The 25,443-nt window shown below is 41.1% G+C and overlaps 1 protein-coding gene across 1 annotated transcript in view; it reads right to left on the minus strand.

Annotated features, from left to right (window-relative positions):
• Pex23 (peroxin 23) overlaps positions 1-25,443 on the minus strand; it is a 113,956-nt gene that overhangs the window by 43,702 nt on the left and 44,811 nt on the right. The window contains exons 10-14 of the mRNA XM_068353780.1: positions 21,575-21,746; positions 15,657-15,822; positions 13,835-13,944; positions 11,989-12,128; positions 9,087-9,165 (exon numbers count right to left, since the gene is read on the minus strand). Of these exons, the coding sequence (XP_068209881.1) occupies positions 9,087-9,165; positions 11,989-12,128; positions 13,835-13,944; positions 15,657-15,822; positions 21,575-21,746 (667 nt within the window). The remainder of the gene's footprint in view (positions 1-9,086; positions 9,166-11,988; positions 12,129-13,834; positions 13,945-15,656; positions 15,823-21,574; positions 21,747-25,443) is intronic.

Genomic DNA, 25,443 nt, shown 5'->3' on the forward strand with positions numbered 1-25,443 from the left:
CAACAAGAGTGTGGGAGCAGGCAGCCATGCTGGGCGCACAACCGTGGCAGGTTGTAGGCAAACGGGTGCATCGTCAACCTTCTCCGCAGTCGGAGTGTGGGAGCAGGCAACAACCAAAGCGGAGTGGTGGTGCGTGGTGGGGACTGCCGTGGGTTGCGGAAACTAACGCATCGCGTCAAAACACGGCAGCTTGACTCCACCTTCCCACTGCTGATGCGGTAGCTCACGCATGTTAACGGAGGGAGCCGCACGTCGGCTAACGTTAACATGCGTCTGGCAGGTTCGATTGCGCATCGGAGGTGGAGCTCTCCGCAGCCGGAGTGTGGGAGCAGGCAGCCTCAGCGTGAGCTGGGCGCACAACCGTGGCAGGTTGTAGGCTAACGAGAGCAGTGTCAACCTTCTCCGCACGAAACTCCTGCAAAACCGCAGCTAACTGAGTCTGCATAGACTGCAGTAAAGACCACTTAGGGTCTACAAAAAACGGCAACAGACGGAGCTACTGTCCGTTGTGACTGAGGGTCTAAAACAGCTGGTGCGGCAACAGACGGAGTTACTGCCTGTTGCGGTACCACCTTGCCTCTCTTGGGAGGTGTGCAGTCGTCGGATGACTGCAGCGAGTCCGAACTGACCCAGTGGCTACACCTAGGCCGTTGGACTTGCGCGGAAGGGACCGACTTGCACTTAAAAGCTGCAAGATGTGGTCCATGGTTTCTTACGAGAAACCTCTTCCGCAGACGAGGAATAAATGGGCTCTCTCGTCTTTGTGTGGGTGGGGCGATCTCACGTCGGCTAACGTGTGTAGATACGCCCGAAACCACGGAGGGAAAAACGTCTGTTCGTCGATCAAGGCCTGTGGAACCCATAAGTCGTTCGACATTACTTCTCCCCTGGGCTTGGGAGCTTGTAAGAGGTCCCGGACTAGGTGAACAACTGGCACGAACAGACGAACCCTCGGACGCAACACTGTAACACTTTGCGCATATCACTTTATCACTTTTGATTTTCTGTTTGCACTTATTTCACTGAAATCGAAACTTTAACTGATTTCTACCTGAAACACGCAATCCTATCCTTCATTAAAAGGTAGTAATTGCGAAAACAGTTTTACAATGCAACAGAAAAACATAAATAAAGATAAAGAATTCAGTGGCTGGAAAAGAGACTAAACACTAGATCAAATAAACTACGTTTACAATCTCTCACCGCATAAAGCCTGGGAACAAGAATAAAACCCTAGAAACGTTTTACCTTCTTCCCCTACAGCGACTAGGAAGAGTAAAAAAAACGAGAACAACGTTACCCGCTTGAACGAAACGTTTATTCTCCTCTCTCTCCCCCCGTCTCTATCTCTCTCTCTCTCTTCTCTCTTGATTTAGCACCGGAGAGAAGAGCCCAATTATATATCGATAAAACATGTTATTTGCTAAAGGAAAAAACTGAAAGGTTTCCCAAATAAAAAGTTCCTTTATTTAGAATTTAAACCATTTAAGCTAAGAAAGAATGAACGAAACGCTAGAATCGGTTTACTCTTACTGCAAAGTGAAACCGTGATACACTCTCTCTCTATCGTAACGATAGAGCGCAAGTTGAACGTTCTGAACGTCAACAACTGCGGAGACTAAAAAACTAAACGTTAGTTCATCTTTGAAAACAGTACGAGACTATCAAAGAAATTCTTTAAACCATTTAAGCTAAGAAAGAATGAACGAAACGCTAGAATCGGTTTACTCTTACTGCAAAGTGAAACCGTGATACACTCTCTCTCTATCGTAACGATAGAGCGCATGTTGAACGTTCTGAACGTCAACAACTGCGGAGACTAAAAAACTAAACGTTAGTTCATCTTTGAAAACAGTACGAGACTATCAAAGAAATTCTTTCATAAAACATTAAAATTAAAAAAGTATTAAATTCTTAATAGGTTAAATACGATATAACGGGCTCAATGTTAATTAACTTCGGTTCCAAGTAAGGACCGCCTACTATTAGGAAAGGTCGCATATAAACAAACAAAAATTTTTTTTTAAAAGTTTATAATAAATGGAAAGTTAATCGAAGAGGCCTATAAAGGCGGAGAGATATAAAATAAATACAGTAGATCTATAACTTGTTAAGCAAAATTACCAAAAACCTAAACACACTTCCGTCTAAGGGAAGGGTCGGCCATTTAAAAGTGAAAGAGAGTCCATACTCTCTTCGTCACCATAATTAAATCTATCCAAAACGAGTTCAAGTTTTGAAATGAAGATAAAACCCCTGCATAGCGAAAGCTCAAAACTGGAATAGTGTACTTCACCAAATCGTTGTGAAAACAAATCCAGTTAGGGACGGCGTGTTTAGTAGGTCTTGCCATTGGCACGACAGAGAGAAAATTGGTTCTATGTTGACATCGAGTACTTGAGTACCTACTTGACAGATGGCGCTGTTGATGTACACCCCCACCTGTATAGCGATCGCTGGCGTATTCCGCCCGTAGGTTTTTTCTGTCGGGCAGCAGAGCTGACAGCTATATGATCATCGGGTAAGTTTAATATTGAAAATTGAGTCTTTGTTTACATTGAGAGCTGGGTATCTGGTCGACAGATGGCGCTGTTGGGCACACCCGCAACCTGTGTAGCGATCGCTGGCGAGTTTTTTCCGTAGAGTTGTCTGTCGAGCAACAGAGTTGCAGCTATATAATCACCGGCTAAGTTAAATATTGAAAATTTAAGGTTTTCAATGATACATTTTTATAAATCTTACCTCAGTCCAAACTTGAATTTACAATAGAATTAATTTAAAATACCCCTAGAGATTTTTGGCCAATCAACTCATTATGAGTTTTAAATTTTGTAATGATATCAAAATCTTTATTCAAGTGTCAGTGCCTAAGTCAATCTTCAAATCTTTTAATAATACTGTTGATCATACCTACCTAACCACAACGTTCTCCAAATTTACTACACGTCATCATTTTATTTTTATAACCTCAACAACATCCTACAAAAGGGATTTTGACGAAGGAAAAATCTATTTCTGGGCTCCGACCCGTGTCGCCCAGTGAAATTCTCCTTAAGCACCATTTCTAAGGTATATAACTGCTATATATTACCAGAGAAAAAATTGCATGGGAATGCCAGGTTGAACCCAGCTCGCTCACCTGTATAAGGTGTCGATATAATACTGGGGCGCGATAAATCACAACCAGAGGCCTCGCACCATTTAGATATCTCCTGTCAAAATCCCCGAACAGCGAAGCGCCGTTCAACCTTGTACTACTACTAGCCAACCCACGCCAGTGACGTCACTCCTTATAGCACCCCAGATTGGGGCCCAATTAGGGAGGGACGGGTGGGTTCACTGGGCGACATGGGTCCCTCACCCAGAAATAGATTTTTCCTTCGTCAAAATCCCTTTCCTGGGCTCCGACCCGTGTCGCCCAGTGAAATCGTACCAGAGAATGGGGACCCAATAAGGCTAACTACCTGAAGGGAATAACACAAAATTAATATAGCTGATGAATTTTAATATAAAAAAAGAGGGATATGGAAACCCGTAAAATAGATCAACACGTAAATGACAGAGACAATTAGACATGATACATAATCAAAATGAAACCCGAAGGGAAAGTCAACAGGTATGAATAATGTTAATACAGCTTGGTAAGCAAAATGCGGTAAAGCATACAATCATAGATATAAATAATTAACATAACAAAGGAACATCAGCTCAGGGATTCCAAAAACAAGCGAGATCAAAATAATTCATGAAATCGATCAATTGAATAATAAATAATACATCATGGTAAATAAAACAGGTAGGAACAACAGGTAAGCCAGGCAGGAGGGAAAGAGGACAGAGCAAGACGTTGTGATTAGGACTCAATACCCTCGGGAGGAACTACATTCCCCGCAGCTACTGTGGCAAATCTAAGAGCTTCTAAAGGTTTTAGGTAGTGGCGTTTGAAAACTTTAGGGGACTTCCAACCCTTATATTTTGAGAGCTCATCAAATTTCATATGGTGGAAAAAATTAATTGAGGTAGCCACAGCTCGAATATCATGGACATGTGGGAATGATTCAGGATTAGCTTGTTTAATAAAATAAAGAATTTGTTGCCTGATTCCCTTAAGGGTAATAGTTCCTCCGTGCTCTCTAATAAATAAGGGCCCTGTGGTTGTAGTGGAAGTTCTACTTAAGTAGGATTTCAGGGTGGTAACTGGACACAGGGATGGATCCCTAGGAAGTGGAACAATCTTCCAGGGGGACCACCTGTTCTGGGGATCCTCATTTTTAGCCAGGAACACTTTGTTAGGGGAGAGAAGGACCTCACTGGAAGAGAGAAACTCTAAATGACCTGGGTTTCTAGATAAAGCTGACAATTCTGAGATTCTGGAGCCAGAGGCGAGGCTCAAAAGGAAAAGTGACTTTCTTAATAATGCCATATAGTTACAGGATTCATTTGGAGTGTCAGTGGCCAGCTTAAGAACATCGTTTAAAAACCAGGAAACTGCGCTAGGGCGAGTGGAAGGTTTTAGCCTGGCACAAGCTCTCGGAATGGATGAGAAATATGAATCCGTTAAATCAATGCCAAAACTAATATGGAAGATCTTTTTCAAGGCTGACTTAATTGTAGTAATGGTACTGGCTGCCAGGCCTGATTCGAAGAGAGTCCGGAAGAATGTCACAGTTAGGTTCATTGTCATTTTCTCAACTTGGGAATCTTTCAAGAACTTAGCTAATTTCTTGACAGCTGAGTCATATTGTCGGAGAGTAGATTCCCTTTTGTCCGATTCCAGGAAAATAGTATTCGAAGGATCGATGTTCGCACCTCGTTGGGCAGCGAACTTCATGAAGTCCATAAAGTTAGGGCCTTCAGAATCCTTGAGGAAGCGAACACATTGCGAGTTTGCACTGTCTGTGTGAGCACCGGATTGGGAATCCGCCAGGGGCTGAGACTTAGCTCTAGCAACAAGGGGAACCAATTGCTCTTGGGCCAGTTGGGGCTACGAGAGCCACTCGACCTTTGAAGGATCTGAGTTTGTGCAGAACTTTCAGCAGGAGATTCACCGGAGGAAACAGATAAATCGTCTTCCAGGTATTTCAATCTAGAATCATAGAGTCCGTGGCATAAGCCTGAGGGTCCAGGTTGGGGGCTACGTAACAATCCAGTTTGCGATTGGATTCCGTCGCAAATAGATCCACCTGGAGACCCGGGACTTGAGATAGTATCCACTGGAAAGATCGATTGTCCAGTGACTATTCCGACTCTAGCGGAGTCGTCTGGGAAAGGGAGTCCGCTACCACATTCCGGACTCCTTCTAGATGGACTGCTGACAGGTGCCACTTGTGCATTGCCGCCATGGAGAAAATCTGCAACATGACGTGGTTTATTTGGGCTGATCTGGAGCCTCCTCTGTTGAGGCAGTGAACTATGACTGCACTGTCGAGAACCAGTCTGATATGGAGATTCCTGGCTGGATTGAGACGTTTTAAAGTGAGGAAGACTGCCATGGCCTCGAGGACGTTGATGTGCATGTGTCGGAAGACTGATGACCATAACCCTTGGACTTTCTTGTGTTCGGAGTAACCTCCCCACCCTGTTAAGGAGGCGTCTGTGTGGACGACGAGTCCCGGGGCCGGATGTTGTAAGGGAACCGACTTGGAGAGATTCTTGACCTTTGTCCAAGGCTGTAGACTTTTCTTCAGGAGTGGGGGAAGGCGGGCACGTTTGTCGCGGTGTTTTGCGGTTGCTCTGGATCTCCAAACTCTGTTTATGTCCTTGAGTTTGGACCGTAGGACGATGTCTGTCACGGAGGCGAACTGCAAGGAACCTAGGATCCTCTCTTGGTTCCTTCAGGAGGTCAACTTCTCCCTGAGAAATTGTCTCGTCTTCCTCGCAATCTCCTTCCTTTTGGCTTTGGGGAGGCACAGCGTATAGGAGCATAGGTCCCATTGTAGACCCAGCCATTAAAACTTGGTCTCTGGGACCAGGCGGGATTTTCCGAAGTTGACTTGGAATCCCAGTTGTCGAAGGAAGGTGAGGACTTTGTTCGTTGCTACGAGGCAATTCTGGGCATTGTCTGACCAGATTAGCCAATCGTCTAGATAGGCCACTACCTGTATCCCCTGAGTGCGAAGCTCTTGAATGACTGTCTCTGCTAGTTTGGTGAAGATTCTGGGTGCCACGTTGAGCCCGAACGGCATCACTTTGAATGCGTAGGCTTGTTTGCCTAGCTTGAAGCCCAGAAAAGGACGAAAATGCCTTGCTATTGGAACGTGATAGTAGGCATCGGTAAGATCGATGGAGGTGGTGACGGCCCCACGGGGAAGTAAGGTCCGCACCTGCGAGACGGTAAGCATACGGAATTTGTCGCAACGAACGAAGGAATTTAAACGAGACAGGTCCAGGATTACCCTTCGTTTGTCTGAGCCTTTCTTTGGCATGCTGAACAAGCATCCTTGAAATCTTAAGCGACGTATGCTTTGGATCGCATTCTTTTGTAGCAGATCTGTCGTGAAGGAACAGTTCTTCTGTTGGCAATTGGTAAAAGCTGTTCGGTGGAGGAGGTCCCTGTATCCAGCTCCACCCTAGGCCTTTGGAGATAATGCTAGAAGCCCAATCGCTGAACTTCCAACGGTCTCGAAAAAGGTACATTCTCCCTCCTACCTGCGTTGTCTCATTGGGTGGAGGATGATTTGCCTCCTCTGCTTCCACGGGAAGACTTGCCCCGGTGGTAACCCCTTCCGCTACCTCGGGCACGAAAGGCACCCCTGGCACCTCTGTGACGCTGGTAGCCACGGAAGGAGGTCTGAGCCTCATAAATGGGGTTAAAGGCGGGGGAGAAGGAAGTCGAGGCGATTTGAGACTGAGGGACCAGGACGTATTGCTCTTGCTGCTGGCCCTTTGATGTAGAAGGCTGGGGGCCTTGGGGAGCCGGTTGAACTGAGACCGGTTGAGCCCTGAATTGGGAAGAGAGGAAAGGGCTCAGTCTCTTCCTACCTCGGATTGGGGTACCAGTAGGCTCATATCTCCGCTTTGGGACGAGGCCCCATCTAACTTTGAGGCTTTGGTTGGCCCTAGCTGCCTCGCTAAGGACCGAGTTAACCAAATCCTCCGGGAAAAGATCCGGGCCCCAGACCGGAGCTTTGATGAGCTTATTAGACTCGTGCCTAATGTGGCTTCAGAGAGGACGTGTCATCGACAACGGGTCCTGGCGCTTGTAAAATCATAGGCGTCAGCCATGAAGTTTTGCAGTAACGACTTAGTGAGGGCCTTAGGGAGGTCCTCCTCGTTGTAAGTGGCAACGGCCAATTCGGAAAGGGTGACCGAATTGAGAGACCTGCCGAATCTTCACCTAGAATCAAATTCTAATTTAAGAAGAGACTCTGGGAGTGTGTGAAGCCGCTCGCTGAACTGCGTCGAGGCACAGTCCGGGCTCAACTTACCTACTGAAAAGGTAGCTGGGGCATTCCGCCAACATTCACTGTCCCCCGGAAAGAGGAGGGAGGTTAAGTCGGTCTCCCTGAGTTGTGGTAAAGGCTTCTCATCTTTGATAGCCTGGAAGACCGACTCCAGAATCTTGGTCGCACATGGTGTAGGGGTTTGGTCGTCGGCCACAAACATAGTGTACGAACTTTTGTGGGCCTTAAGCATGGTGTTCAAACATTCCCACTCATGGAACAGGCGAACCAAGACAGACTGTGCCTGTTCCTTAGGAAAAATGACAGTTTCCTTTGGAACCTTATCGAAACGGATCAGAGCTTCTTCTGTGAGGCGAGCGTAGCCGGGGAAGGGGAATTCAAGACCCGGCGGGTAGAATTCGTAGTCCGTAAGAGGCCGTGTACCGAAACCCTCGATTGACAGCATACCCTCCGAAAAGGGGACATGCAATGCTAACCTCCAAGGGTTATTCTTATTGAAAGGAGGAAGCTTGGAGGCGTCGGGAATGGGGTACTGCTGTTGTGGAGGTGGTAGCCCCGAACTCATGAGGCCTTGGACTAGGCTCTCCACAGAAGCTATCCTCTCATGTGATTGCTTCGTATGAGACGATAGCATCGACTCAAAACAAGCAAACAGTTTGTCAGAAAATTCCTCCATGTTAAATGATCCCGCCTGGGGGGGAACAGGTGCCGGAACAGAGACTTACTTCTTGAGAGGTTGAGGGCACAGCAATTGGGTCTTGAGAGACTCTGGTGGAGGAGGATTTAGCCTCCGAGGGTGACGGTCTCGAAGGGTTGTGGTCTTAGGAAGATTTGTGAGTTTTATATAAAGGCTTGTGAGGAGCCTTAACTTTGGGGGGAACAGGTCGGGAGCTGAGATCAGTCCCGGTTGCCTCAGGAAACCCGCGAAAAGAAGATTGGTCGGAAGTAGAAGAGAAAGCCGGGCTAGGGAGAGGAATCCCAGCCCGGGAACCACCTGACTCACCTACGTTCCTACCTGCGTCGGGATCATCCAGAGCCATGGGTTCCACATCAAGGTCGAGGGTAGCGACGTCCTCAGGTAGGGTGGCGCCCGTATCCCCCGTGAATAATAAGCTGAATAATATAAACAAAAAAGGGCAAGGCCCCCTCCAAAATCTCAAAACTCATAGCTCTGGTACTTAACTTATATGTAGTGACAGTGGAGTCGGACATCTTGAGGTAAAACCAGAGAAAAACCAGCGAAATACACACACCAGACAAAAAACGTCACTGGCGTGGGTTGGCTAGTAGTAGTACGAGGTTGAACGGCGCCTCGCTGTTCGGGGATTTTGACAGGAGATATCTAAATGGTGCGAGGCCTCTGGTTGTGATTTATCGCGCCCCAGTATTATATCGACACCTTATACAGGTGAGCGAGCTGGGTTCAACCTGGCATTCCCATGCAATTTTTTCTCTGGTAATATATAGCAGTTATATACCTTAGAAATGGTGCTTAAGGAGCATTTCACTGGGCGACACGGGTCGGAGCCCAGAAATGACCATATTCTGCTAAATGAGTAACGCAAGCAAATTCTTGCTAGAAAGACGCAAGACACTTTACCTAATAACATAACATTGATTGCAATGTTTAGGGGAAGGAAAGGAGTGTTATAAACAGAAACGTATGCAATGGTTGTGACTTACTTTTATAGCAAACCTTGGATTCAAATGTAATGCAATGTTGGCATCTGTTGTTCGTGATGATTGTAGATTGATATGGAATCTGTAAGGGAGAAAGTTATGTTTATTTAAACAAAATTTGTTAAGCAATATTCATGAAGTATTGCTCAAAAATTGTAATTTAAGCTCTAGTTAATTACATGAGAAATAAAAAAAATATCACCAATTTTAAAAGTAATTTGTATTTTTCCTAGCTATACAAACCCAAGTCATTAAAAAAATGGAATGTCTTCAGCGGAGGTGCAACGGATGTTGAATTTGTTAACAAGGTAGCTAACGATAGGTGGTGAACAGCCCCATCTTCCCTCAAGTCAAATGCTTCCATTTTTTGTGGGTTCACAACTAAGAGGGAGGCTTAAGGTGGGAAGTATAACTTTAAAACTCAAGTTTGTATATCTAGGTAAAATACATACATACATACATATACCAAAGGCACTTCCCCCAATTTTGGGGGGTAGCCGACATCAACAATGAAACAAAACAAAAAGGGGACCTCTACTCTCTATGTTCCTTCAGCCTAACCAGGGACTCAACAGAGTTCAGCTGGTACTGCTAGGGTGCCACAGCCCAACCTCCCACATTATCCACCACATATGAAGCTTCATAATGCTGAATCCCCTACTGCTGCTACCTCCGCGGTCATCTAAGGCACCGGAGGAAGCAGCAGGGCCTACCGGAACTGCGTCACAATCGCTCGCCATTCATTCCTATTTCTAGCAAGCTCTCTTGCCTCTCTCACATCTATCCTCCTATCACCCAGAGCTTTCTTCACACCATCCATCCACCCAAACCTTGGCCTTCCTCTTGTACTTCTCCCATCAACTCTTGCATTCATCACCTTCTTTAGCAGACAACCATTTTCCATTCTCTCAACATGGCCAAACCACCTCAACACATTCATATCCACTCTAGCCGCTAACTCATTTCTTACACCCGTTCTCTCCCTCACCACTTCGTTCCTAACCCTATCTACTCAAGATACACCAGCCATACTCCTTAGACACTTCATCTCAAACACATTCAATTTCTGTCTCTCCATCACTTTCATTCCCCACAACTCCGATCCATACATCACAGTTGGTACAATCACTTTCTCATATAGAACTCTCTTTACATTCATGCCCAACCCTCTATTTTTTACTACTCCCTTAACTGCCCCCAATTACTTATTAAAATTTTTGTTCTACTCATACACAAACCTTTTGTCTTTTGAAACATGAAGACTAACTTATTGGTGGGTAGGAAACTCAATAGAACTGAACTAGTTGGTTCATTTTCTTCCCTGGAATATGCCAGTACTCCTGGTCCTGTACGGGAGTGATCAAGAAGACTCCAGCAACCCTCTCACTGGGATGAGTAGGCTGATAGGACCTAGCTTGTACTTGATACGTAGTCAAAGAAGGAATCCTTCTCACCCGAAAGGGAGATGCAGCCCGGAATGAAATACGTTGTATAATGACCAGTGTGTTGGTATACAGTACATTCCACCATCCTCCCCCTTGTTCAGGGAGGATGGAGAACTACTACTTGAAAATCTAGTCTAATGAGAATGGTGCTCAGAAATGTAGCTTACCAGCATCAAAGTCAAATCCAATAAGTAATGGTACAAAAGCTTCATTCCCAGGAGAGGAGAAGGAAAGAAGAAGAATAACTAGTTATTTCTACCTACACTTCTAGATTCCCAATTACACATCACCATAGACAAGCTGCTTCTTTCTTGTGTAGGAGCGGGGCTGCTTACGCAATTACTTGAGTAGCCACCACAGGACCAAAAGTGTCGAGGGACTTGTAAGTAAAAGGCTGTGAAAGTTTTTAACGTTTCCTAATTTCCGTATTCAAGATATTCAAGAGCCTTCTTTACAAATCTTTTGGACTCCAGCAGCATTCTGTGAATCACCTCTGGAGTTACTGGCATGTGGCATCACATCCATAATCACTTGGGACACCACAGAATACTCAGCAGCAGCTCCTTTGGTATCATCTTGGGTGTTGCCAAGACTGATCCCAGAGAAGACTTAGCTTTCTTCTTTCTCCTCAAAGTGTAAGCCTGCCACTGAATGGAGGCCCCTATCTGCACTCAGCACATGGGGATGACTGAGAGCAATTATGTCCCCTACAAGAAGTGCAGAGTGGATGGGTCTACAGCTAGTTCTGCTATAAATCGGAAGTATGATAAGTTGCATCCATAATCAAAACCTACTTTCTACAAAGAAAAAGAATCAAAAACCTTGGATAGGTCACAATGATATGTCTTTACATGTTGCAAACAAAAAAATAAGTGAACATTCTTTGACATGAGAGTGGGTAGGGCTACTTGCCCGCACTCACCACCTCTCGTTAACTACAGTACCTCATTAACGATTTCAACAGCCATTCGGGATACGCTGAAGATATTCCCCCATCTAAAGGACGAAAGGTTTGTATACGAGTAGGAACAAACTTTTGTTTAAAGAAAACCGGACATAAGCACAAGATTCTAACATGGATTATAAAAGAATAAAATCAATCACATCCAAGACGTTAATTTCTAAAACAAAGTTACTGTAATACTAGAAGAAAATCAGCACCGTACATACCTCTACCAAGTCTAGAATAGTTCAAGCAATTACATACAGTACTATAGTGTGTAGATAAGACACCGAAAGTAAAAGGAATTACCTATAAAATGTTATTGAAATCATTATGCCAAATTACTCTACTTCCTGACTGGAATAATAAAACTCCAGGTCCAAATATTCTTTTTAGCCCGTCACAAATACAAAGCAAATACTGAATGCCAAGCAGACCACAATACAGTACTATATATATTGTCCCAGGCAGAGGTAGTAAGGCAGAAAAGTCTAAAACATTAAAACTACTGTCTTACTGATCTGCTTTATCATGAATCTTGCCCGAGACAGTGATGAAGAAACCAGGCCTGAAACCTCTGTCTAGTAAGAGGGTCAGCGGAGTTGCTCCCGTCCCAACACTGAGCTGTTTGTGTGCTGCTACCGATTCCGCACGTAACTGTTAACAGATAATTACTACGTCTAAGACGAGTCAAAGAGTAATAACAAAAGAATAAGCGATAAACTACTGCATACAACATCATGCTAATAAGTTTACAGTAAAATAAATATACTGTATCACAGATTGTAATTGACCATGACAATGGGACTTTTTGGAAATCCTTAGGAAAATCAAAAGTAATCTTATCTTGATTGCATAGGCATCATAAATAATTATTACACAATACAGTACATCATGGCAAGAAAAATAATTTATCTATTTACAATATTCATACCAATAGAGCAGTGTGTACTGTACAAAGATCTGTATATACAAAAAAAAGAAAAAAAAAAACTATAAAAAATTATTTTTCATATTTAAATTTTTATGAGGATTACAAATGAATACAAATCAAAACTAGTGGATCTAAGTATAATAAAGTAATTTAACGATAAAACAGAAGTTAAAAGCATGATTCAATATGATAAAGTTAGCATAAACACCTAAATATAGTGTTTTTTTGATAAAATAGATGTTTCAATTTAGGCAATACCTATTTCATAATTTAAACTTTCATTCACAAAAATCAAACATACTGAAAACTTATGACATGAGAATATCACTCTTAAAAAAAGTTCTAATAAAGCCTACAATTAGCGAAAAGCCTATAAAAGCAAATTCATAACATGTAAAAGAAAAAACCTTTTGAATTACTAAATAAAACTACAGTACCATAAATTTTAAAATAAAAATACGTGAAGAAATTTGTCATTATCAAATTCTGACTTAATGTATGGTTTTGTAATAGTCTTTCAAATACTAATTGAAAAGGAGATGAACTTTTCAAGATATGTGGTCATAATACATCTTTCAATAAATTAATTTTATCTAGCAATTTTACTCTACTTTTGTTTATTTTTAAAAATTTAAGACTTCCTAAACATCAACCTCAGTCCCTCTGCGCTATGGAAAATTAACACAAGTGCACCAGTATAATATCACTATTATGCATTTGACCATAAGATTGGGATACAGTAATACAGTTTTCCTCACTCCTTTATTTTTCCGAAGCCTACTTGTAAATACTTTTCTATGGAACCCATAGTCAAAAAATTCTCCATTCTCATTTACTCCTGTATTCATACGAGTATATGTACATAGATATGATAATATACAGTATAAATATGGAAGGTAGGGACTCGCAAAAAAAAAAAATGGATGGCCAAATTAAGTGGATCCACAAGTTAAATAATTTATTGCTATAATCAGAGCCAAAAATAATCTTACATTTACTTTTTGAGGGCCAATGGCACTATGACTATACTCAATTCTTTTTAATGTGGCACATTTGCACTAACTCGCAGGGGTGCCCTTTTAGCTCGGAAAAGTTTCCTGCTACCTGATTGGTTAGAATTATCTTGTCCAACCAATCAGCAATCAGGAAACTTTTCCGAGCTAAAAAAGCACAGCTGCGAGTCGGTACAAGTCGGCCTCACTAAAAAGAATTGACTATAGTTGAGGTCACACTGTGATTACTGAATACTGCACAGTCAACTAATGTCAATTAGATATTAGTCTGTTAATGCTTTTCAAACATATCCTTCCTATAAACAAATTTTAAAGAATTTAAAGAATAAAAAGTTACTAGGATCTATGAAGAATAAAAAATCACAAAGAGTAGTAAATGGTTTAAGATGGTTGTAAGGCCTTACAAAAATACTTACTTCTTCTTCTGTGACTGAGCAGTCATGTACAAAGACCCCACCCTGTGCTGTTACGCCCCACACACAATAAGGCGACGGGCGATCTAATAACCCTCGAAACTGATTACAAGCTGCAACAAACATAGTTGTCAGCTTACTATACTGGTACATTTCAGAAATTCTCATCTTAAATTTATCAATCTATTGTCACATTATACTGTATATGTCTTGCACCATTAAAAGAATATTTTAGGCTATATATAGTACTCATCTAATAGCTATACGTCCTGAAATTCTTAATATTTCTACTGATGCATTACTGATAGTAATCATAAAATTAAAATTTTCTTGTATAAAGATATAAAGTACTCATAAATTATGAAAATTTATACAATTTCATCTAGTAACATCCAAATATGGTTTCACATTTTTCTAAACAAGAAAAACATCATCTGTATATTTTTTAAGAGCAAAAGCTGAGGGGACAGTCAACCCAGCCACCTTCTCTAGCCAAGCCCAGAAAAAAAAAAAAGAATTTTTAAAGAGGGAGAAAGGTAAGGCTTAGCCAAGGGAGAAACGATACAGAAAAGGGAATTCTCAAGTTTGACAGTACTATAATAAAAGAAACCTTCAAAGAGCTATAAAACACCACACGTTAATGATTTTTAAAGTAAGAGTGTAAAGAAAAAGTCAAACTGGTTTTACGAGACAACCTGAATGGAAGAATTTTCCCCTTGAACTGACAGGAGCAGTACCTGAAAAAATACAGCAACAGAGAGGAGGAGAATCTGAAGATGTGAAAGTGGGATGACAGGTAAAATATAGACAAAGGAAAAGGCCCTTTATTGAGAGAAATATAATATCAAACTAATGTACCTGATAATTCCTTGGAGCTATAATAGCAGAATTTCAACAAGTGGTTAGCTTTAAAAAATCCCTATTTCTTACAACAATACAATACTTAGTCTTTCACAAAGACACTCAATTGGGGCCTTGTCTCGCATAAAAGAATATCAAATAGACTTTCACAGGTACCGTGTTTACAGGTTGCTCAAGTATGGTAGAGGCAAGGGACAGTGACAACGCCCTAGAGACTGATCATATATAAATCATGATTAGCGCCCAAGACCCCTCGCCACCCAAGCTAGGACCAGAGAGGGCAAGGCAATGGTTGCTGATGACTCAACAGGTAGACCTAAAGAATCTACCCAAAACCTCATCCTTAGCTCATGGGGATGGTGAGGTTGAAGACACTACAAGAAACTATTGAGCTCGATCATGTCGCGAAGCCCAGTCAAGTAGATTGCCAGGCAGGAACATTTCCAATAGGATACCATCATGTAGTCCCAACAGATTTCATATATTTGGTTCAATGTCTAAATTCTTTAAGTTTATGGCAAACTCCAAATTGCTAAGTATGAAATGCCAAACTCAATCCAAAGGGATCCAGAAAAATATTGGTAACAGGGTGTATCTCATGTGAAGAGGGCCCCTAACTGATGACCAAGTGAATGCTACAATAAACAACCAGGGTTACTGACAGATCAAATCACAGAAGTCTAGCTATCCCAAAACAAAAACCAAAATGTTGAATTCAAACCTAAAGCCCCGTTAGATGGAATGCAAGCATACACCACCCTAAAGTCTGCTGAATCATAAAGATCTTTACATCAGCTCCTCCCTTCAAAGGGTTAGACATGAAACGAGATCTCAACATTCCCTTCTATCTTATTAAACCTTGCAGCTATTCAATGAGGTTAAAAATGTTATAATTCCCAGTTACTAAAATCAAAGTATACAGTGTATATAAAGTGATTGTTTAAAGCCAGAACTCAAAACTTACCACTTGATATATGGTTTAGCCAATCTTCTGCTTCTGTTTCTCCAGAAAACAAGAGTGTCTTAGGTTGTAACGGTTTATTTGGGTGATAGATTGCAACAACAGAGCGGGTAGCTGCTGGATCAATGCACAACATTGCCATCATGATCGTGCAACATGAAAATTCCTCCTGAAAAATGAAAAACATGCTACAATTTTCTCATATTGTATTATGATCATTATCATGATGTAATAAATACAATTGTGATTATTATTACTAAACTACTGTATATTACTACAGTATCCTACGACATCATCAATCTAACTAAAAGAATGGTGCCTGCATATGATCATAGACTTCAAATGATATATGTTAACAAATATCAACTAAAAATTTAACACCTAATTCTGAATCATACGGTATTACAACATTGTCAATAATTAAGCCTTCTAAGCTTGCTGAAAACTTTATCTGGTTACAACAACAAAATTGAGAACCTCAATAAAATCTTAGCATATTTATATTATTCTTGAAATAAGTTAAACAATATTATGATATAGTTGGACCTTAATATTTGTGTGGAATGAGTAGTACACACACCAGAAAATCCACAAATATATGCTGTCTGATATTCCCATACCCTCTATTTCCTTATACAACTAGAAGACCTTGTGTCTTAGCCTTGAAAGAAAATACTTCAAGGTAATTATATAACATAAAATAGAATAAATAATTCATAACTACATAACACCAAAGACAGATCAGTGCCTTGAAACGAAAAAACAGAAATACATTACACACAAGTTATCTCAAATTACTGCTGTGAATGCTACCCAGTACTTGTTTTCATATAAGTCAATGCTTTGAAAAGCTAATGGATTTGTATTCTATTCATTGATTTCCAATTAATCTTAATAACAAACAACTAGAAACACTTATTTTACTGTTCCCATCCAGCTCATCTCACTACTGCTAGCAATCTAGATTACAAATGTATCAAAGAATTCATACAGCTATTTTTATAAAATAACAAGGTTTGACATTCACATTCCATTTTTAATTTGCCTTTCAATTCTTCTTCTTTTTCTTCCTCACCGTTTTTGCCACATTAAAGGGTTGGTTGCCTGATGTGCTCTCTCCAATGCCTTCCATCAAAGGCATCCTCTTCCACAAAACCTCTTCTCTCCATCCCATCCTTCACCTTATCTCCCCATCTAATTCTCTGCCTCCCTCTTGAACTTCTACCACTAACAGGTTCCTCCCAAGCCCTCCTCACTACCTCCTCACCATCCATCCTCAACACGTGCCCCCACCATCTCAGTCGTGACACTCTTATTATCTCTGTAACCTTTACTATACATGCCATTCTCCTTCTTTCATCCTTTTCCAATCTTTCAAGCAGTGATATTCCCATAATCCACCTTAGCATTCTCATCTATGTTCTCTCAAGCTTTGCTTCCTCTTTTCATCTTAAAGCCCAAGATTTGGATCCATACATTAAGACTGGTTTTATTACTGTGCTATAAATCTTGACTTTTACCTGCTACCTCCTTCCACTTTCCCTACGCTGCTTTTATCACATTCTCAACTTCAGCCTCACATCCTCCCTCCTGATTTATAGTAGATCCCAAGTATCTAAATTGTTCTACCTGTTTTATAACTGCTCCCCTACTTTCAGGTATGGCTATCCTGTCCCTATCTTCCTTAATGCTAATAGATTAAGTCTTATGTACCATGCCTGGTGCTTTAATTTGCCTTTCACATTAATGACCAAAAACAAATGGAAGAGGCATTGAGTCTCTCTCATAGCTATGCTTACAGCCAAATACATCAGTCAAGAGGTTTGCCTTTTCCTTCGGACAATGAGTGAAAGAACCATCTGGTTTAGGCGAAAGAGAAAAGAGGAACTGTTAAGTCTACACCACATATTACAGATATGAGGATAGTCCACCAATTTTGCTCCTGAACTGTACTATGGGAGGGGGTTATTTGGGCTCATATTGTACTGTATTCCTTTTAACTAAAACAAACTCTCAAAACAAAAGTCCTTCAATGAATATTATCATCCCAAGTTTGATCTAGTCTATTCCTTTTCTGAAGAATATAAGTCTACTGTTTCTCCAGATAAGTGTTCCTACAATTATCATTGAACAATACTTTGTTCTTGATACGGAAGTTTATCACTAGAAAAGAAATACATCTGTTAATTACTGGTTTGTCGAAAAAAAAAAAACTTTCTATTAACAGAAAAACCATACTAATCTTTATGAAATGGAGACCAAACTAGATGGAGATCACTCAAATGCCACTTCAACCTGAGTTTCTAGATATATATCTTGGAAAAAATATGACAGATCATGGACAGCCAGCTAAGTCTTACTGATGAAATTACAGCATGCTAGGATATCATAATTGGTGGACCAACCTTGTTTGTCAAAAAACTGTGGGAATCAGTAAATATTAGGTCCAAGTTGTGTGCGTTTTCGTTTGTGATTTATTCAGTTATTAAGCCATGGAAATCTATTACATAAAAAGAATTTGACCAATCCTTATGGTGAGCATTAAAATCACTAAAGACATAAAATGGAGCTTACTACCATTCTCCTGTATGTAAGTCACAATTGTGGTAGGCAATCTAAACTATCAACCTATTAAACAATTAACACTAATAAAAGTTGATATGCCTGCCAGAAACCTTTATGATAGCCCCATTAATTATAGGTCTTATAAAAAGCAGAAAAGCAGGGGACTAATTTTCACATTACTCTATGAATAACATCATGTTTAAAAACAATTTCTTGCAGCCTAAAATAAGATTAAATAAGTTCCACATTTGAGAAACTAAGGTTTATGAAATTAAAAAGGTATTGTCTTAAGGCAACTGCAAGGTTACCAATATTGTCCTGTAGTCTATAGATGTTACATTACACCAAACAAAACTTGAGCTGTCCAGAGCACACTGACTTTCCTCATTATCTTCATAAAGTAAAAAAAATACAAACCAGCAAATAACTGGTTTTGACAAAGGAATAACCTATTTTTGGAGAGGTGCTCTTTGGTTTCCAAGGACTTTCCTGTAAATACCTAGAACAGGGCATACAATCTGACATAAATTCACAAAGAAATATTATCTCCCCTCCTCTAGGGTCGGTGTTTCACCGGGCAAAGCACAGACTCGGTGTGTATAAAGGAGATCCACAGGTTCAGGCATTAGTGAACCAGTCACAGCAACTCCATTGCTGAAATCCTCATCAACGCGAACCAATGCTGATACTTGAGACAATGCTACTTGCGTACTAACTTGGCGCCATCTTCCATACTCAGAGTGAGAATAAAATATCCCTTTTTACCATATGAGACTTGGGAGGAGGGAGGGTCTTGGAGAGCACACAGCATTTCCCCAAAATATGTTTTTCCTTCTTCAAAACCACTTTTTTGGGGTTAACATGCTATGCAGTCTCCAAGGACTAATACCAGAGTGATAACTGAGTACACACAAGTACCCTAAAGGATAACTGTCTACAACTAAGCAAGAGAGCGTGCTAGAAATAGGAATGAATGACGAGCGATTGTGACGCAGTTCCGGTAGGCCCTGCTGCTTCCTCCGGTGCCTTAGATGACCGCGGAGGTAGCAGCAGTAGGGGATTCAGCATTATGAAGCTTCATCTGTGGTGGATAATGTGGGAGGTTGGGCTGTGGCACCCTAGCAGTACCAGCTGAACTCGGCTGAGTCCCTGGTTAGGCTGGAGGAACGTAGAGAGTAGAGGTCCCCTTTTTGTTTTGTTTCTTTGTTGATGTCGGCTACCCCCCAAAATTGGGGGAAGTGCCTTTGGTATATGTATGTATGTATAGGTGAGAAGAAAATCTAACAAATCTGACACTCATCACTACGGGAAAAACTCCGTAGAAGCTAGATGTCTGTTAATAAGCTTCGGCTAAAGGACCTGATTGGTGTGCCCTTCTTCAATCTGATTTCTCCTCGTAGGTGCTACAAATTATTCCAGTACCACACCAGCAAGTTGCAATGTTTGAAGTTGTTTCAGGTAGTATCTTATAAACACCCTATGCCCAGACCAACCCATAAGGCTCTAGATGTCCTGAAATTGCATAGTAGCAAAACATGCCTGAGGAAGCAAATTTTTTTTCACATTTTTCTGGTTTTTAGGGATGGAGAGAGGATCAGCTTTCATGGTGAGGTCATTAGAATATGGAGAGCCCCTGCTTAAAGGAACTTGTTGGTCTGGGTATTTTGAAAAGACTACCTTCTGAGGATGCGGATCTCTGCAGGTATAATTGCAGGACAGAGACTGTAAAGAGGTTACCATCCCCAAGTCATAAGACTAATATATAGAGGGTCCCCTCTGTAGAGACTTTTTTGTATTTGTCCAAACAAGACCCAGAGTCAAAATTAAGAGGACAGGAATGATGGTGATAAACTCTTGATCTCTTCATAATGCTGCAAGCTCACTGACTCCTTCTGCCAAAGCTAATGCTACAAACAATGGCTTTCTGGAGTAATTTAAGGGAAATGGAGGAACTGTCTAATTTTTCCAAAAACTCAAGCACACTTATCAAGATACCAAGACAATGAAGGGGTTGGTAGAGATGGTTGTTATAAAGTAAAAGACAGAATTCTTGTAAAAATTGTCAGTCAAATCTATGTCACAAGCCCAATTAAGGGGTTCTGTCAATGCAGATTTATGACAATATGTAAATAGATGACTTAAGCCTCCAATCTCAGAGGTGGCCCAGAAAGGAAGCTAATAAGTCCGGGGTTACCCACCACATAAACTTTTCCTCCGGAGACCTTTCATGCCTTCCACACCGACTAGTATTGTATAGTGGAAGAATACTTCTTACAGCCCTTTATAAGTCAAAAGGCTCTGGGTCCGAAAGGAGGAAGCGAAGATATTCCAGCTACCTGTTGTCTGATGCAGCTGCGCTGACCAAAGAATGTGCCCTTGGTCTCAGATGCTAGAGAGTGGCTACCCCTGGCTGTTCTACTAATGTGCAGCTACCATCACAGCAGACCTTGAGAAGTCCATAAGGATATTCAAAGCCTTCAAAATTAAACTCGTAACGCATAACAGACAAAAAGAAACACTGAAAGCAATCTTGAACAGTCATTAAACGATTCTATAACATTAACGTTATTACTGATAATCCTGAATAACTAAATCATAATTCAATTCCTGCTACTTAACAGTATATGAAGAGTTTTTACTTCACAGAGACGAGTAGGATACATCTTGACAACTTGGCGACATGATGATGCTGCCTTAGCGCAAGTTAGTACACAAGTTGCATTGTCTCCAGTATTAGTATTGGTTCTCGGTGGTGATGTGTCATCGGCTGCCACATCATTTCAGCATTTGAGGTGCAGTGATGGGTTCAATACTGTCTGTACTCGTGGATCTCCCTTATACACACCGAGTACGTGCTTTGCATCTTAATATATTGGCCCTAGAGCAGAGGAGACAATATTTCTTTGGTAATTTATGTCATATTGGATTCCCTGTTCTAGCTTTTTACAGTAAAATCCTTGGAGACCACAGAGCAAATTAACCCTAAACTGTTACATCACTTAAAATAAGATTTAACATTAACAATGTTAACATATACTGTACCGTACTACATAAATATATTTTAGATAACCCAGCAACCTTGGCCCTTCTTATAATCCTGCCAAACAAACTGATCGAGAACAAAAAACTAAAGCATATAATTATCAAAACCCAAAACTGAAATCTAATTCAGTTTTAAAAACCAAATTTTGCCTAATCATGTAAAATTTCCTTCAAATACATTAAACACAGCAATTTGTATATAAATATTATGACATGAAACTAATTGTTTTCAGGACATATCTTAAAAATATTCTTATAGTTAATTTATCCATACAAAAAAAAGACCTGAAATGTTTAAAATGTTAAACACAAACCATTTTATTTGAGCCAAGAGTGTACTGCACAACCAGAGTTGCATCTTGAACTTGTGATCTGCGAGAGCCAACCATAGTGAGTTCCAGAGAGGCGGGCACCCACTGACTGCCAGCCCACCAACGACACTTTCCAGATATAACCCAAGATGTACCCTCAACAGCTTCTTCATACCTAAAAAAGAAAAATATTAGCAGGTTACTGCAATTATTTCTTTCCACAATTTTGCAAAAGCTTGTATTGCAATCACACATTGAACTTACTGCATAGAAATACTATTTTCTCCTTATTGAGTGATTTAGTTTAAATATAAAATGTATTACACATGCTGCCATATGCAATTGAGGAAGGACTGGACAGTCCAAAAACTCAAAATTCAATTTCCTAGAAGGCTTAATATGTTTTAAAAGATAAGAGAAGTGGACTGAAAATTGTGACATTGTTTGGTCGAGAAAAATGGTTATTCTGGGAAGTCTTTAACCCCTTTACCCCCAAAGGACGTACTGGTACATTTCACAAAACCCATCCCTTTACCCACATGGACGTACCGGTACGTCCTTACAAAAAAATGCTATAAACATTTTTATTTCCCTATTTTTTATATTTTTTTGAATAAATTCAGGCATTTTTCAAGAGAATGAGAGCAACCTGACCTCTCTATGACAAAAATTAAGGCTGTTAGAGCAATTTAAAAAAAATATACTGCAAAATGTGCTGGGAAAAAAATAACCCCTTGGGGGTTAAGGGTTGGAAATTTCCAAAGAGCCTGGGGGTAAAAGGGTTAAAACAAAATGCAACAGTAAATTAGTAGTGCACCTGAACTAATTTCAACTAGTTTATCCTGGCTCCAGCCACTCAAAAGAGCTGAATCATTATGAAGTAGAAGGGCATTCAGTGAGCGCAGACCTACACCGCGGCAGTTTATTTCTCAACCTTTTGCTCAACCTTGACCTTTGACCAAAACATGTATTAATTGGTGTGGATTTTCATACACTCAAATATGAACCAAGTTTGAAGTCAGTGACAACGATGTCCGAACTTATGGCTGATTACGTGAATTGGACATTTTGCTTGACCAAGACCTTGACCTTTGACCTTGAACTTCCAAAATTTAATTATTTCCAGTTTTTTACATTACAGTTAATCCCTGCAAGTTTCGTTCCTCTACGATCAAAATTGTGGCCAGGAAGCTGTTCACAAACAAACACAAACATGGGCAAAAACATAACCTCCTTTCAACTTCGTTGGCGGAGATAATAAATATAAAAAAAGGTACACTGTAACCACATTCCAAAGTAACTAGGAATAATTGCAGGGTCTTCAGCATCCCAATATAAATCAACCATGAGCAACTTTGTCATGTAAGAGAACAGTTGTTGGTAAGAGTACAAGACTGTCGGGGAAGGTTCATGATTCTCTACTGTATATGGTCTTTATTTTCAATGCCAACCTAATCTGATCAACGTGCTGCTTAAAACAAACAACACAGGTGCTCTCCATGACAGGAGAATTCAAATGATCCAAGGATTCAATTTCTGAATCTGGGCTATAAGACCAAACAAGGGGCTTGGGAGACCATTCAACACTCATGAAAAACTAGGGGAATACCCAAAAGTTGCATTTCAAATTTGTATGTAGAGGTTGGACAGCAAGATGGAAGAAGGGAATTGGGAATGGAAATATGATATTTTAATTATAAAATAAATTTTTGAATATACTTACCCGGTGAATATATGATAGCTGAGCCTCCGGCGGCTCGACAGAAAAACACAAAAACTCGCGAGCGATCGCTATGAAGGTTGCGGGTGTGCCCACTAGCGCCAACTATCGGCCAGATACCGCATATACATGTAAATAGCTCCAATTCTTCTCATCCCGCTGGGTCTCTATCGGGGAGGAAGGGGGGGCCTTTAATTTATATATTCACCGGGTAAGTATATTCAAAAATTTATTTTATAATTAAAATATCATTTTTAAATATTTAACTTAGCCGGTGAATATATAATAGCTGATTCACACCCATGGTGGTGGGTAGAGACCAGAGTTAATTAAGTTTACAGCGTATATGCTTAGAGTTTTTGACAGTTATACCATAACAAAACCCAAATATATATAGGTACCTGGTAAGGAAGTTGACTTAGACGATTACTCTGCCTTGTTAGTCTGTCTTTCTCACGAAGCCCAGCGATCCTCTTAGGATGCTGAAAGACTCCCAGGAGCTGAAGTATCAAGGGCTGCAACCCATACAACAGGACCTCATCAAACCCCTAATCTGGGCGCTCTCAAGAAATGACATTTGACCACCCGCCAAATCAAAAAAGGATGCGAAAGGCTTCTTAGCCTTCCGTACAACCCAATTAAAAAACATTTCAAGAGCAGATTAAAAGGATATTGGAATTAAGGGAATGTGGTGGTAGAACCCTTACCCACTACTGCACTCGCTGTAACGAATGGACCCAGTGTGTAGCAGTCCTCGTAAAGAGTCTGGACATCTTTTAAGTAAAATGACGCGAATACCGACTTGCTTCTCCAAACGGTCGCGTCCATAATACTTTGCAGAGATCTATTTTGCTTAAAGGCCACGGAAGTTGCTATAGCTCTTACTTCGTGCGTCTTAACCTTAAGCAAGCATCGGTCTTTTTCATTCAAGTGAGAATGAGCCTCTCGTATTAAAAATCTGATAAAATATGACAAAGCATTCTTTGACATAGGCAATGATGGTTTCTTAACTGAGCACCATAATGCCTCAGATCCACCTCGTAAGGACTTAGTACGAGCTAAGTAGAACTTAAGAGCTCTAACTGGACACAGCACTCTTTCAAGTTCGTTGCCTACGATCTCTGACAGGCAAGGTATATCAAAAGACTTAGGCCAAGGACGAGAAGGCAGTTCATTTTTGGCCAGGAAACCAAGTTGAAGTGAACATGTGGCTTTTTCTGTAGAAAAGCCGATGTTCTTACTGAAGGCATGAATTTCACTGACCCTTTTAGCCGAAGCCAAGCACACTAGGAAAAGCGTCTTGAGGGTGAGATCCTTCAGGGAGGCTGAATGTAATGGCTCAAACCTGTCTGACATGAGGAACCTTAGGACCACGTCTAAGTTCCATCCAGGAGTTGCCAAACGACGTTCCTTAGAGGTCTCGAAAGACTTAAGGAGATCTTGGAGATCTTTATTGTTGGAAAGATCTAAGCCTCTATGACGAAAGACCGAAGCCAACATGCTCCTGTAGCCCTTAATCGTGGGAGCTGAGAGGGAGCGAACATTTCTCAGATGTAAAAGAAAATCTCCGATTTGGGCTACAGAGGTACTGGAAGAGGACACAGATGCTGACTTGCACCAGTCTCGAAAGACTTCCCACTTCGACTGGTATACTCTGATGGTAGAAGCTCTCCTAGCTCTCGCAATCGCACTGGCTGCCTCCTTCGAAAAGCCTCGAGCTCTTGAGAGTCTCTCGATAGTCTGAAGGCAGTCAGACGAAGAGCGGGGAGGCTTTGATGAACATTCTTTACGTGGGGCTGACGTAAGAGATCTACCCTTAGAGGAAGACTTCTTGGAATGTCTACCAGCCATTGAAGTACCTCGGTGAACCACTCTCTCGCGGGCCAGAGGGGAGCAACCAACGTCAACCTTGTCCCTTCGTGAGAGGCGAACTTCTGCAGTACCTTGTTGACTATCTTGAATGGTGGGAATGCATATAAGTCCAGATGAGACCAATCCAGTAGAAACGCGTCTATGTGGATTGCTTCTGGATCTGGGACTGGTGAGCAATAGATTGGTAACCTTTTGGTCAACGAGGTGGCAAAGAGGTCTATGGTGGGTTGACCCCAAGTCGCCCAAAGACTCTTGCACACGTCCTTGTGGAGGGTCCATT

This window comes from Palaemon carinicauda, chromosome 30 (genome assembly GCF_036898095.1).
Source record: "Palaemon carinicauda isolate YSFRI2023 chromosome 30, ASM3689809v2, whole genome shotgun sequence".
Lineage (NCBI taxonomy): Eukaryota > Metazoa > Arthropoda > Malacostraca > Decapoda > Palaemonidae > Palaemon > Palaemon carinicauda.